General features: G+C 37.9%; 1 protein-coding gene across 18 annotated transcripts in view; it reads left to right on the top strand.

The window, feature by feature from the left end:
* EPB41 (erythrocyte membrane protein band 4.1) overlaps window positions 1-15,255 on the top strand; it is a 195,725-nt gene that overhangs the window by 99,066 nt on the left and 81,404 nt on the right. For all 18 annotated transcript variants that reach the window (XR_004820034.1, XM_027571680.2, XM_027571708.2 and 15 more), the window contains one exon: window positions 7,705-7,747. Coding sequence is in view for 17 of the 18 variants with exons in the window: in XM_027571680.2 (XP_027427481.1) it covers window positions 7,705-7,747 (43 nt within the window). In the remaining variant the exon portion in view is untranslated. The remainder of the gene's footprint in view (window positions 1-7,704; window positions 7,748-15,255) is intronic.

A 15,255-nucleotide genomic window follows, 5' to 3' on the forward strand; every position in this document is an offset into this window, starting at 1 on the left:
CCTAGGTTCAGCTTGGAGCAGCGATGCGGGGCTGTGGCCTGGTGGCCTGGCACCATGGGGGTTGTGACACAGGCTTTGTGCAGCCAGTCTGGAGGGGAATGAAAAAGGCTTGTGGCAGTGTGGGCAAGGAGAGGGATGGCATTGGTGGCACATGTGGCCATGGGCTGCAAGCTTGGAGGGATAGCAGAAGACCTTGGGCAGTGGGGCATGGATGGGGGGGAGGCCGCCATGTGCCAGCCGGGTACATGGCCAGCTTGGGCCGGTAAGAGAAGGCCTTGTCACAGGAACAGCAGCGATGCGGGCGCTGGGCCGGGGCTGCTGTCGGACCAGGGAAGGTGCCCCCGCAGAAGTGGCAGGCCCTGGAACCAACTGGCTGGGCTTCTGCGGTGAGCCCTGGTGGGGCGCTGCTCCCTTGGTTACTGGTTCCTTGCCGGTGGGACTAGGATCCGTGTCCCCCCAGCCGTGGACTCCGAATCTTGTTCCAGCATCTTGCTGGCCCAGGAACCCAGAGGGAGTTCGGCGACGCTGGGGATTATCAGGCTGATGGGGATAGGGCTGTAGGGCCCCGGTATTGGTTTAGTCTCAGTCCACTGACACCACGTGAACTGCTTGCTTCTTGTTGCTAAATTTTATCCCCGGTGTGGAGGGGAGAGGGGGGACCTGCGGAAGGCCCCTCCTACAGTGGCTGGTGCAGCTGCTGAGCTGCCCTTGGACATGGTGCAGTTGCTCCGCCCGTCATGCTGTTCGATTTCATTTTAGTCACCATTACCTATGTATATCTACTGGCAGTAAGCCAGATTTCCAGATAGTCTCTTTAGAAGTATATAGAGAGTCAGGAAACGCTTAAATGTGTAAAGCCATTAGTGTTGTTAGTCGTTTATCCAAATTTTCTGTCATTCTGAAAACACAAAGAGTACTAGAGTTACAAAATCTCCTGGGGTTCAATCCCCTCATTTTAGAGATGAGAAAACTGAAGCATATAAAGGCAGAGTGGCTTCCTCCCAGTCCATTCCCTCCTGAAATTCCCTGCGTCCTGCTCCTTCCTAAATGATTTTCTCCTTCAGCTTTTTATTCCTCTTTCCTTGAATTTTACGTTTTGTTCTTGTTTCTTGGTTTTTGTTTCCTACCTACCGGAATTAGTTCCTGTTAAATTACAAAAATTCAACCAAGTAAATTTTAAAGATCTAATTGCCCTTGGTAATCATTTCATGAATTGGGCAGCGTTCCACCTAGCAAGTAGAGGGGAGCTCTGAAGGCTTACAGGAAAGCAAAGGTTTTTTAAGGTAAAGAGGGAATGGAAAAGAGGAAATTATTAGCCAAGAATCCACTGTTTTAGGCAAGGTCACCCTCCAAGGGGAACAGACAGGGTCTATTAGTAAATATCTTAGTGCTGACCAGGAAATTCCCATGTTGACTAGTTAAAGGTTACATTTCTTGGTGGTTGAAACTGTAGTTAGGTTAGATATTAAGTCTTGGTTTACTGATTTGGTTAACCTAGGTGATGCCATTTTGGGCTTATGGTTTTCTTTTTAACGTTCCTCAAATTGTGGGGAAAAATGTGAACCATAAGACAAACAGAGATGACTATCCTCTTTCCAGTCCCAGTCTATTGTCTGTCATCTTTTTTTGTGTGTAAAGATTTGTCCTTTGTATATGTAAGTTCTCTCCTTAAGAACTTCTGGATTGTTTGTAGACAATTGGGTACCTTTAGCAGGGAGGAAAGTTAATTGAATTGACCTTTTCCTCACATGGAATGGCTTGCTTATTCTCTTTCCCTACTGACTACATAATTAACAGGCCTATTGCCAGACTAAGTCTGGCTAGAGAAGAGGAAAGGCAGTTAGCAGCAAAATTCTGTAACCCCATGAGACATTTATTACCACTATGAATCAAAGTTATATGAGTTAAATAGTTGTTTCCTACGTTTTATTCCTGCTTGGTTGTTTATGAATGAATCGGATTTTTTTCCTTGGAGAAATGTCACCCACATTAATTCTTACCCCCTCCTCCCCAAATTCCCTTCCTAAGCAAAAATCTTGAGCTCTTTTGGTAAATACTGAGAATTTTAAATGAGTAGTTCATTCAGTTCAGTCATGGTCCTCTGTCTTTTCTTTTATTTCTGTGTGGATGAATTTTCTTACCTTAGGAGTCAAATTTTTAACTCTGAATAGGTAATCAGTCATAGCCAGGAGGGTCTTTCTTTCACCTTGCAAAGGCAAATAGCAAACACCACTTGAGTGAATATTAAATCTGTAGTGTGAGGCATTTAACTTATTGTCATCTGAAAGAATGGATTGTTTTAAATTGATTCATGACTAGCTTTGAAGCAAGTACCAATAAGGATTGTATCTTTATTGTCTGGCAAATCAGAAAGACTAAGATGAATTTTGTAAACATACTTGCAGAGTAGGAGGCTGTATTTGGGATCTTGTCTTTTGCTCCAAAGATTTGGTTTGACATCTCCAGTGGATTTAAATGTGGCTTTTTTTAACACTTAAAGAGTCAGACCTAGAATTACTGTGCTAGAGTTTCTACAAACATCTTGGAGCAGTGATTTGAAGTCAGCATACTAACAGAAGCATAAACAATGGTTATTCCTCAAGTTAAGGAAGACAGACTTGTGGAGCTTATAGATAATCCTTTTACCTCAAAAGACGAGGGGCTCCTGGGTAGCTCAGTCGTTAAGCATCTGCCTTCGGCTCAGGTCATGATCCCAGGGTCCTGGGATCGAGCCCCACATTGGGCTCCCTGCTCGGTGGGAAGCCTGATTCTCCTCCCACTTCCCCTGCTTGTGTTCCTACTCTCGCTGTGTCTCTCTCTGTCAAATAAATAAATAAAATCTTAAAAAAAAAAAAGACAAGGATTTGTCTAGATCACTTATATGTATGTGCAGGGTTTTAGGACCTCCAGATAAAGGTAGCTGATGGCCAACTCAAGGAATGTTCTTTCTTAGGGTTTTTTCTTAAAACTTTATGAACCTAAGGTTATATTGCCACAAAAGATGTGAAAAGTTCCTAGTCATTTTACTTACTTAAATGACATTGCCTTAGTTGAAACTTTATCATCTCTATACTGGTTTATTTCAGTAGCATTTTTCATTTGTTTATTCATTTATTCATCAAACATTTATTGAGTCGACTGCATGTGCCTTGTGCCAGACAGAACTATAAAAGACATAGTCTCTTTGCTCAGGGAGCTCCCAGACTGATGAGGAGGCAGCAGTAAGATGGGAACCCACAAAAAAAGGGGTTTTCTGTGAAGGTAACATAAGATCTGAATTAGATAGTCAAGAATCTTCCAGATGAAGAAATTGGGATAGAGTATTCCAAGTGAAAGGGACAACATGTGAGAAGGTGTTTTAAAGTAGGAGAGTACATGTGAGACCTGTAATTCTTCAGTTGAATGAATAAAGATCTGTATCAGGCTATTACTGTTATTCATCTCTATTATTTCGAAACTTTTTTTAAGCTCAAGAAGGAATGTGATACTTTTTTTTTATGTGATACTTTTTTAAAGCACAATTTAAGTTCTGTTAAAATGTTAATTTAATAAATAAATAAATAAATAAGATGTTAATTTATTTAACTCACAGGAAATGATCAGCAAAATGGACCCTTCAGAAGGAATCCTTAAAAAAAAAAAAAATAAAGGGAATCCTTGCAACTGAAAGTATTCAAATAGAAACCAGAAGATTATCCAGACTTGCTATTTTGGGGACATCTTAAGAACCCTAATAATTGGTGCCTGAGTGGCTCAGTTGGTTAAGCGCCTGTCTTTGGCCCAGGTCATGATCCCAGGGTCCCTTGGATCAAGTCCCGCATCGGGCTTGCTGCTCATGTGTGCTCTCTCTCTCAGGCTCTCTTTCTCAAATAAATAAATAAAATCTTTAAAAAAAAGGATCCCGATAAGATACAATTCTATAACTTTTGTCCTCTCAATATTTTGTTATTTTATAAGTTAATTCCTATCTTTTTCCCCTAGCTATAACCCTCTCTTTCACCTCTCCTTCAAAACCATTCTCTTGAGAAATTGGTTTACATATAACTATCTCTAGTTCCTCACCTATTTAGTCTAACATAATACAGGGAAGTGTGTAAATCATACATGCGTATTTCAAAGAATTTTTACAAAGTGAACACATCTGTAAATACCCGCAAGATTGAGAAAATAAACATTACCAGGACTCCAGAATCCCCTTTTGTGCCCCCTCCCAGTCACTCCCTCCATCCCCTAACAATCATTACTCCCACCCCACCCGGTAAAAGTAACAGATGTCTTCCTGACATCTATTACCGTCAGTTAGCTTTGCTTGTTTTTAAACTGTATTGTAAAAATGAAATCATACATATGTTCTCTTAGGTCTGGCTTCTTTTATTTTGTTCAGTATTGTGTTTTTGAGATTCATCCGTGGTGTAACAGTAGATCATTCATTCTCATTTCTGTATAAATGTTCATTGTTTGAGGGGCGCCTGGGTGGCTCAGTCGTTAAGCATCTGCCTTCGGCTCAGGTCATGATCCCAGGGTCCTGGGATTGAGCCCCACATTGGGCTCCCTGCTCCGCGGGAAACCTGCTTCTCCCTCTCCCACTGCTTGTGTTCCCACTCTTGCTGTCTCTCTCTCTCTGTCAAATAAATAAAATCTTCAAAAATAAATTTAAAAATATAAATTCTTAAAAAAAGTTAATTGACTATACCACACTTTTATATATTCTACTATTGATGGATGTTTGGCTTGTATATAGTTTGGGCTTTTAAGAATACTGCTGTTGGAACATTCTGGTATATGTCTTTTAATGCACATATTTCTTTTCTGTCCCATAGACTTCATCCTATCAAGCCCTTTTGATGATCAGTATCAGCACAATTTATTGAGTGTTGCTTATGTGCTTTTTATATACATCAAATAATTTAATCCATAAAAACTCTGAAGAGAGTAGGTTTTTTAAAAAACGATTTACTTATTTATTTGAGAGAGAGAGAGAGTGGAGGGAGGGGAGAAGGAAAGAGAATCCTCAAGCAGACTCCATGCTGAGTGGGGAGCTCAGCGTGGGGCTTGATTCCAGGACCCCAAGGTCATGACCTGAGCTGAAACCAAGAGTTGGACACCCAACTGACTGAGCCACCCAGGCACCCCGAGGAGGGTAGTTTTATCCCAATTTTATATATGAGAAAATTGAGATTTAGATGATCTTATATAAGGTTACACAGCTATTAAATGGTAGAGAGGTTGAGACAGGATTAGAACTCAAGACTATCTGACTTCAAAGCCTGTACCCATAACTGTTATTCTCTCCTGTACCACAGTTATCGTTCTCAACAGCAACCCCTCATTTTGTCTCCCTTTATATAGTCCTTCCTCTAATTCATGTCACTCCTTTATTTTAAATCCTTCAATGGCTCCCCCTTGCCTGGAACTTGAAAAAGTCAGAGTTTCTTACTGTGAAATACTGAGTTCCCCCTGATCTGACCCTTACCATACCATTCTCTTCCGTTTTGTATCTCCCCTCCTCACTTCTTTGTTCCAGCTATGCTCACCTACATGTCACAACTGAGACATGTTCTTTTATACCCTGGGCCTTTTTATTTACTCCCTCTTCTGTTTTGCCTGGCTAACTCTTGTTTGTCCATGAAGATGCGGCTTAGGTCTCCCAAACATTCTCTTGAGAAACATTTCCTAACTGCCTCTTCTCCCCAGTCCATTTTGGTGCACCTCCTCTGTGCTCCTAGAACACCCTCATCATAGCACTCTCACACATTACTATAATCATCATTCTCACACTTAGAATAAAAAATCAGTTGTTCACTTTTCACCTCTTCCATTAGACCGACAGCTCGTTGAGGACAAGTACAATTTTTAAATCCTGTTTTGAAACTTCAGTGCCTAGCACATGGGGTTACTCCTCAAATATTTGTTGGCTAAATAAAATGCTGTGAATTGAATCATTTAAATTGAGCATAAAAGTACCTATTCTTGTACACATTGATTTTTATTATCTTGTACACATTGTTTTTTATTTGGATTTGGAGCTCTAGGTACTGAAGCAATAATAATTTGTTCTATAACGTCACTAATACCTTGGAGTCACATGTGATTGACACAAATCTGGGTTTGCCCTCGTTATGTCAAATTGGTGGGAATTCTAGCTCCAGAGTCATAGAATGGCTGAAAAATCCCTGTAAGACACTTGGCAGCTTCAGGTTACCTTGGGAGATTTCTCTAAAAAAATAGTGGAAAATATAGAGTTGCCTCATTATGGTGAGTGATGTTTCATTCCAAAGTGGTAAAAAGTAGTCTTTCTTAAGAGTTCTGGGTTGCATGGTATAAATGATGATTCTCAGTGGTTCCATGAAACTTATTAATTGGACTTTTTGAAGTCTTCCTTTGCCTTTGGACCTGTAACAACTTAAAGTTCTTTAATCATAATGAGAAATGAGAGTTACTGCCTTTCTGACAGGGCTTAAACAAGTGTGTGCTTAGTTTTTATTCTAAGGAATAATTTTATATTAAATGGTATATTTTTAACACATTTCTTAATCTTCTGTGTTAATTGTGGAGAAAGGGGACAGAAAAGGAAATTAATCTTCACTCTTGTGTTTATTGTCTGTTGTGATGACTACCTTTATAAAACAGTTAAAGTAGTATATAATCAAATATAAGGTTGTGGAATTCAAGTTCATTTCTTGGGCAGGGCAGATAGAATGGTAGCCTTGTGCCTTTTGTCTTTGTTGATAGAGGGCGAGGAAGGGGTACTTTACTCTAAATATCACTAAAATTCAGTTTTAAACCTTTTGGAGGAGGGTATGGAGAGGTATTGGGAGGAAGCAGGAGAGGGGCTCCTGGGTGCTGACAATGTTAAACTCATGTGTTCACTTTGATAAGTTATTGAGCTATACACTTATGTTTTAGGTATGTTTTTGTATGTCTCTTATATCAATAAAAATATTTTAAACAATTTAATTTAGAAATTTCTGTCTTTGAACATTTCCCAAGGAGCCTGCAAAAGATGTTAATGGTGAGGCTCTTTCCAAGTGCCATTATTTTTCATGGTCCACCATAAATTGAAGAATCCTGCCCTAATGGTGTGTAGACTCTAAGTGGGGTTGGAGAACAGTAAAAGGAGAGATTAGTGTGGGCAAGAGTAGTCAGGGAAAACAACATAATCACTCATCCAATAAATATTAACTGAGCATGAAACATGTACCAGATGCCATGTTGACATAGAAAACTTAAATGAGATTGGAGGTCAGAGTTGGAGGGAAAAATAAGATCTGGGTGATGTTAATTAATCCTGGTTATATCTCTACTACTCTTTACAGAATGATAAAAATAGCAAGTGCTTATTTAGCATTTCTTCTTTACTAAAAGTTTTACATGTATTAGCTCATTTAATCTTCACAATAAGTGTATGAGACGGGCACTGCTACTAGTATCTCATTTTAATTTCCTCTAGTAGATGAGAAAACAGATACAGAGATGCCTAAAATCGCTCAGCTAGGAAGTAGTGGAGTTAGGATTCATTCCTAACTGTCTGGCTCCCTATTTCTCTGCTCACGTTTACTATGCTGTGTGAAATTAATGCAGAGAATATCAGAGATATAGATTGACCTAGAGAATCTATTCGAAAATGTCCAGTAATCCTGCTCTGGTACTCTGTGCTTTGTGTGTTTTGGAGCTGTGTGTGAATGCCTTTTCTTCTTTTTACAGACATGGCTGGATTCTGCCAAAGAAATAAAAAAGCAAGTTCGTGGTAAGTGAATCTAGCCCTTTTTATAGTTCTTTCTTTCTTTTAGTAGGTCAGAGGATTTTCACCCATTTTCTGGCTATGAGTCACTTTAGAATCCTGGCTATGGCAGGTGGCTCTGAAATTGAGATAAAGCCTTCCCTTAGAAGGAGGAGATTCCATGATAGAGAGATACAACAGAGGTGGACATGATTGAGATGTAGGTCAGATCTTGATTTTTTTTCTTTACAACTAGGCAAAATTGGGGAAGATTGGAATGGTTGAGAAAAACAAGTTTGAGAAGACCAAAGATGAGAAGAGAAAAAGGATATGGGAGTCAGTTCTCAAAGGAGTTTGCTGTCTGGTCCTGGTCCTTTTAAATTGTTCTGGACTGTTGCATTCTAACCTTCTTCATGTTTTCTTCTCTAGTTAGTCCATTCTCAATAATCTTCTTCCAAACAGTTCTTCTGTTAGTAGAAAAATGAAATTTCCTTGCCAATGGCCCTCTGACATTGTGACTTTTCTCCTAACGCCAAGCCCTCTAGTATGTTACTGTTGTACCCCTGCTCAGACGGCTCTCCTGAGATAAATATTTCTAGGTCGAATAAAGTGTAAATTAGTATTTTGTAGCTCCAGGCCCAAAGGGCTAGCTAAGGGGTAGAGACTCTTTTTCTCTTGTTTACAACTAAATGTCTTTTTGGTTTATTTTTAAGGAAACTTTTAGGAACTGCAATAGAGGTTATTCATCATGGTTAGTAAGTTTTAACTCTATCACCTAAAAACAAATTTTATTTTTCATTTGTTTCTTAAAAGAAAACAATCTTGCTGTAGTGAAATGTTTTCTTTTAGACATATTTATAATTTATATTCCTTGAGATAGAAAAACAAAATACTCCTTTGGACTGGCAACTCTCCATATTTGTTCTTTGCCTATAAAATGTTTTAAAATCCAAGTCAGAGCAAAATAAATAAATAAATAAATAATAAAATAAAAAAAATAAAATGCAAGTAAGAGCAATACATTTTTGGAATATTTGAGGCATGACAAGAAAAACATAACTCCAAGTCCCCTTCCTTGAAAATTCTTTTAATATTCAGTATTACTCAGGAACAAATGATTATACAAGAAGACTGGTTAGGAAGAAAAGTTAAAGCAGAATTTATGATGAGTGGAGAAGAGTATCTAGTAGATTATATAGATGTAATGATCTCTAGATAGAATTTCTAGCTATAGAAAAAAATCTTGCTAAGAAAAAGAACCAGTGTTTGTCATTTAAAAAAAATTTACAAAATAATAAGAACCCTTCCTTTAACATGGGAAAGGAAAACCTTGTCTGTAGCACAAACTTAAATAGGGAATCAAAATGTAAACATTTCATTAAGCCAAAGAGAAGATCAACATTTATCTGTTGCAAAGATTTTGTTTTTTTAAAAAAATATTTTTTGTCACACAGATAATATTTACCCATTGTGAAAAATTTAAACATTAGGGAAATATATCATGAAAAAAGTAAAAGGCCCCTAAATTCTATCCTCTAGATACAATTACTGTTAAGTTGGTATAAGCTACAGGATTTTTTCTAGGCATATATAAATTTTGCCTTTCAAAAATAGAATTATGCTGTATAGTATTCTTGTCCCCCCACGTCCATAGGAGATACGTTCCAGGTCCCCCAGTGGATGCCTGAAATTGTAGATAGTACCAAACCCTGTATATACTGTGTTTTTTTCTTATACATATGTATCTTGATAAAGTTTAATTTATAAATTAGGCACAGTAAGAGATTAACAACAATAACTAGTAATAAAATAGAATAATTATAACAATACGCTGTAATAAAAGTTATATGAGTGTGGTCTCTCTCTCAAAATATCTTATTGGACTGTACTCACCCTTCCTATGATAATGTGATGTGATGAAATGCCTATGTGATGAGACGAAGGGAGGTGAATGACGCAGGCATTGTGACCTCGTCTTAGGCTACTATTGATCTTCTGACCGTATATCAGGGGGATCATCTGCTTCCAGATCGTGGTTGACCATGGGAAAGTAAAACCATGGATAAGGGGGCACCTGGGTGGCTCAGTCAGTTAAGCGTCTGCCTTCGGCTCAGGTCATGGTCCCAGGGTCCTGGGATCGAGCCCCGCATCGGGCTCCCTGCCTGGCGGGAAGCCTGCTTGCGTTCCCTCTCTCGCTGTCTCTCTCTGTCAAATAAATAAATAAAATCTTAAAAAAAAAAAACATGGATAAGGGGGGACTGTTGTACATTGTTATGTATTATATTATCTATGCATTATGTATTATATATAGTTAAAAATTTGTTTAAATAGGTGATACAAATATGTGGAATAAAATTAAAAGATACAGATGAATCTAATGCCAGGTAAATCGCCCTTCTACCCCATCCTTTAATTCCTTGGGTTCTTTCCAGAGATGTGCTGAGTGTACATAGACATACACGTATTTTAATATAAATATGTATTTAACACATATATGTTTACATGCATATCATATTTTACTATGTACATTTACATAAATATGTATTTAATAGGCATGTTTTATATGTATTTAATATAAATATGCAACCAATATTTTTATTTAACATAATTTGGAGTATTCTTCATATCAACACATATAAATTTGTTTAAAAATTTTCTTGATGACATAGTTGTTACACAATATATATAAGCAGTCATTTTGATGGCCATTTTGGGTTATTCTCAATAGTTTGCTATTACAAACAAGGTTGCAGTGAACGTTTATATAGGTTCACGTTCACTTATATAAGTGCATACATATATATGTTCCTGTAGGTAAGTTCCTAGAAGTAGAATAAAAAATACAAATATCTAAAATTGAAATAGATACTCACCAGAAGGATTTTTTTTCCATATGAAAAACATACAGAGAAGTATGGAGGCTAATGTAACAAATAACCCATGTACATATCACCCAGAATTAACATGTGTTAACATTTTAAATTTAAAATAGGACAGTACCGGTAAGTTCTATCTTTTTTGTTTTCCTCCTAGTCCTGCCCTCTTTTCTCCCTAGCCACTGAAACCTGTTTTCATGAATTTGGGGTGATTCAGTCCATGGTTTTTTTTATGTTTTTTCTTATATATCCATACCTATATACCATAGATAGTATTGCTTTGTCTGTTGAAGTTTCCCTCAGACCCATTTATTCATTTGAACCTCTTTTGGAGGTTTATCAATCTCTCCCTTTCCTCCCAGCTTAATTCCCTTGGTTGAGAATAAGAGAGATCTCCCCTACTCAGTGTGGCTATCCATCTCTGCCCCTTTCTGTAATAGTGCAGAGCAAAAGCAAGAAGTCCTTATACCTTCAAAAAAGGGAGGGAGGAAGGAAGGAAGGGAGGAGGGAGGGAGGAAGGAAGGGAGGAAGGGAGGGAGGAAGGAAGGGAGAGAGGGAGGGAGGGAGGGAGGGAGGAAGGAAGGGAGGGAGGAAAGAAGGAAGGAAGGAAGGAAGGAAGGAAGGAAGGAAGGAAGGAAGGAAGGAAGGAAGGAATCAATCCTTATACCTTCTACATATACCGAACAATACAAATATATAACGTACACAACTTATGCTTAAAAAATTCTCTAGTCCAGGTGTAGTTTTTATAAATGTGTCTTTCTCTCCTTTCCCTGCAGGGGTCACAACTGTCCTGAATTTTATGTTAATGATTTCATTGTATTTTTAAGTAGTTTCTGTTACCTATGAATGTATACCTAAAAATATTGTTTTACCTTTTGAACATCATATAAATTTAATTATTTAACAGTTAGCCATTTGTGATTTGGTTTTCTTCCTCAACATGATTTTTGAAATTCATCTCAGTTGAAAAGAAAATTTCACAAAACGATTCTTAATCTTTACTATGAGGGATATCCTCTGACTTTTTTTGTTTGTATTCTATTTCATTTTTTAAAATGCTGGGTTTTTTTAAAGATTTTATTTATTTATTTGAGAGAGAGAGAGAGAATGAGAGATAGAGAGCACAAGAGGGAAGAGAGTCAGAGGGAGAAGCAGACTCCCTGCTGAGCAGGAAGCCCAATGTGGGACTCGATCCCGGGACTCCAGGATCATGACCTGAGCCGAAGGCAGTCGCTTAACCAACTGAGCCACCCAGGCGCCCCTAAAATGCTGTTTTTGACCTACTAAACTGACTTCACAATGGATCATGATCCACAGTTTAAAAAAACACTTGAGGGCGCCTGGGTGGCTCAGTTGGTTAAGCGACTGCCTTCGGCTCAGGTCATGATCCTGGAGTCCCGGGATCGAGTCCCACATTGGGCTCCCTGCTCAGCAGGGAGTCTGCTTCTCCCTCTGACCGTCTTCCCTCTCGTGCTCTCTATCTCTCATTCTCTCTCTCTCAAATAAATAAATAAAATCTTAAAAAACAAAACAAAACACTTGGTTGAGGATGTATATCTGTAAGTGGAATGCTAGATTATAGGGTATGTTTTACCAGATATTGCCAAATTGCTCTCCTTTACGTTGATTGTAACAGTTTACCTCCCCACCAGTAGGAGTAAATGAGAATTCCTAGTTTCCTGTGTCCTCAGAAGGCAGGAATTTTTTTCAATTATTAATTTAAAATATTTCTTGACATAATTTCAGACTTAACAGAAAATTGAAAGAATGCTACAAAGAATTCCTGAATATCCTTTACTCAGATTCCTCAAATGTTAATATTTTACTACATTTGCTTTTTCTTTTCTCTTTATCCATACGGTCACACACACACACACACATATACACAGAGGTTTTTTTTCTGAACCATTTTAAAGTTGCATCATAGCAACATTATTCACAATAAACAAAAGGGAGAAACAACCCAGTGTCCATCAACCCAATGCCCATTACCCAATAATAGGTAAGCAAAATGTGATACATACATACAGTGGAATATTATTCAGCCTTAAAAAGGAAAGAAATACTGATACATTGATACATGTTCCTGTGTAGATGATCAATGAAAACATTATGCTAAGTGAAAGTAACCAAATGTTTAAGGTCATATATGATTCTATTTATATAATATCCAGAATATGTAGATCCACAGAAATAAAACAGATTAGTGGTTGCCAAGTGTTGGAGGTGGAGGAGGTACGGACATAGAGGGAGTGACTGCTTAATGGATACAGAGTTTCCTTTGGGAGTGGTAAAAAGGTTTTGGAAAAAAAAAGAAAAGAAAAGGTTTTGAAACTAGTTAGTGATGATGGTTGTACAGAATTATGAATGTACTGAATGCCACTGAATTGTACACTAAATATACTGAATCGTATACTTTAAAATGGTTCATATTATGTGAATTTCACCTCAATAAAAAAGAAAATAAGTTGCAGTCATGATATCTCTCTACCCCTAAAATATCCTAAAAACTATGAATTTTCATATATAGCTATAATACAGTTATTAAAAGCAGGAAATTAACATTGAAGCAATACTGTAACGTACAGATCTAATCAGTTGTCCCAGTAATATTCTTTATAGCAAAAGAAAATCTCCGGTGATGTTTTGCATTTAGTTGGCAGATCTCTTTAGTTTTTTTGATCTGGAACAGTTCCTGAGTCTTTAAAGTATTTTATAACATTGAAAGTTTTGAAGAGTCCAGGCTCATTATTTTATAAGTGGTCACTTTGAGGATGTTTGATATTTCTTCATGGCACATGAATCTTCAGATTATGCGCTTTGGTGGGAATGTCATTGAAGTGTTGCTGAGTTAGAGGGCAGAATTTTTTTTTTTAAGTAAACATTTTTTGTTTTAAGATTTTATTTATTTATTTGTCAGAGAGCGAGAGCATGCACAAGCAGGGGAACGGCAGGCAGAGGGAGAAGCAGGTTCCCTCCTGAGCAAGGAGCCCAATGTGGGACTCAATCCTAGGACCCTGGGATCATGACCTGAGCTAAAGGCAGACACTTAACTGACTGAGCCACCCAGGCATCCCAAGAGGGCAGGAATTTTATTTATTTTTTATTTTTTTATTTTAAAAATATTTTATTTATTTGACAGAGACACAGCGAGAGAGGGAACACAAGCAGGGGGAGTGGGAGAGGGAGAAGCAGGCTTCCCACTGAGCAGGGAGCCCGATGCGGGGCTCGATTCCAGGACTTCGGGATCATGACCTGAGCTGAAGGCAGACACTTAACGACTGAGCCACCCAGGGGCCCCAAGAGGGCAGAAATTTTAATGTTAAGATTTTTTAGAGCCTTTCCAGCCACCTTCCCCCCCCTAAATATTCTCCATAAGGTATTACTAATTATATGTATGCTATTCTAGAGACTGTCACTAACTAAAGCTTAACTTTAATATTTTTTTAATTCCAAGTGATTGACTTTTTTAGTCTCTATTGCATTGAACCCTGAGCTAGCTTGCAGTGAACCTGAATATCTTCACTAGCAACATACCAGACTTGTATCTCTTACATGGAAAAGAATAGGAACTGAAAATTTGGGTTCCTCTTCTTAAAATTGCTGTTAACAAAAGTAAAAGAGTTAATAATTGGGACATTTCTGTTTAGATGTGGTTATTTATAATACAGTTAAACTTCCTTGTTTTGGGTTAAATGGAGTGAAAAATTGAACCAGAATACAGGCGTTTTTTTGGTTTGTTTTCATTTGATTAGGTGTAGTAACATAAGGTCATTGGTGGATCTGGATTAATGGGTAATTTTAATATATTAGTGCCTTTTTTCTGCCCCCTGGAGCTGTAGCATCCTCATATGACCTTCACAACAATGCTGTGAGATCAGTTACTTTATATCATTCATTCACTCAACAAATATTTCTTGAGCATCTATGATCTACCAAGCACTGTTTTGGACACTAGGGATACATACCAAATAAAACAGAAAAAAATTTTTTTGCTCAGTAATTTGCAGTTTAGTAGGAGGAGACAAAGATTATTCTTTAAAAAAGTTATATGTTTATATCTAATAAGTAGTATATGTACAAAATTCAAATGGTATAAAAGTGTATACAGTGAAAATAGGTCTTCATCCTATTTTCCCCATCTTCATTTTCCTCTCTAAAAGTTCCCCTTCCTAACTTCCTAACTACTATAAATGGTTTAGTATATATCCTTATAGGGATTGTCTATGCATATATAATCATACCCTAACATATACTTCTTTCATGGTTGCTTTTTTTAAATTTAAATTTTAGCTTTTGAAAGATTTTTGTTTATTAGAGAGTGAACACAGCGAGGGGAGGGGCACTCCGGAGGGAGCGGGAGAGAATCCCAAACAGACTCCATGCTGAGTGAGAGCTCTATGAGGAGCTCCATCTCACGACCCTGAGATCATGACCTGAGCCGAAACCAAGAGTCGGGCATTTAGGCGGCTGAGCCACCCAGGCGCCCCTTATGGTTGCTTTCTCTATGCACTGTTCTTGACCTTGATATTTTTTTCACCTAACACTGTATCTTGGAAATATATCTTCTCTTGCTAAATAAGTAAATATTTAGGTTGTCTCCAGACATTTGTTATTACAAACAATATCTTATGCATATACCATTCGGACCATGTT

The sequence above is a fragment of the Zalophus californianus genome, chromosome 4, assembly GCF_009762305.2.
Source record: "Zalophus californianus isolate mZalCal1 chromosome 4, mZalCal1.pri.v2, whole genome shotgun sequence".
NCBI classification, from domain to species: Eukaryota; Metazoa; Chordata; class Mammalia; order Carnivora; family Otariidae; genus Zalophus; species Zalophus californianus.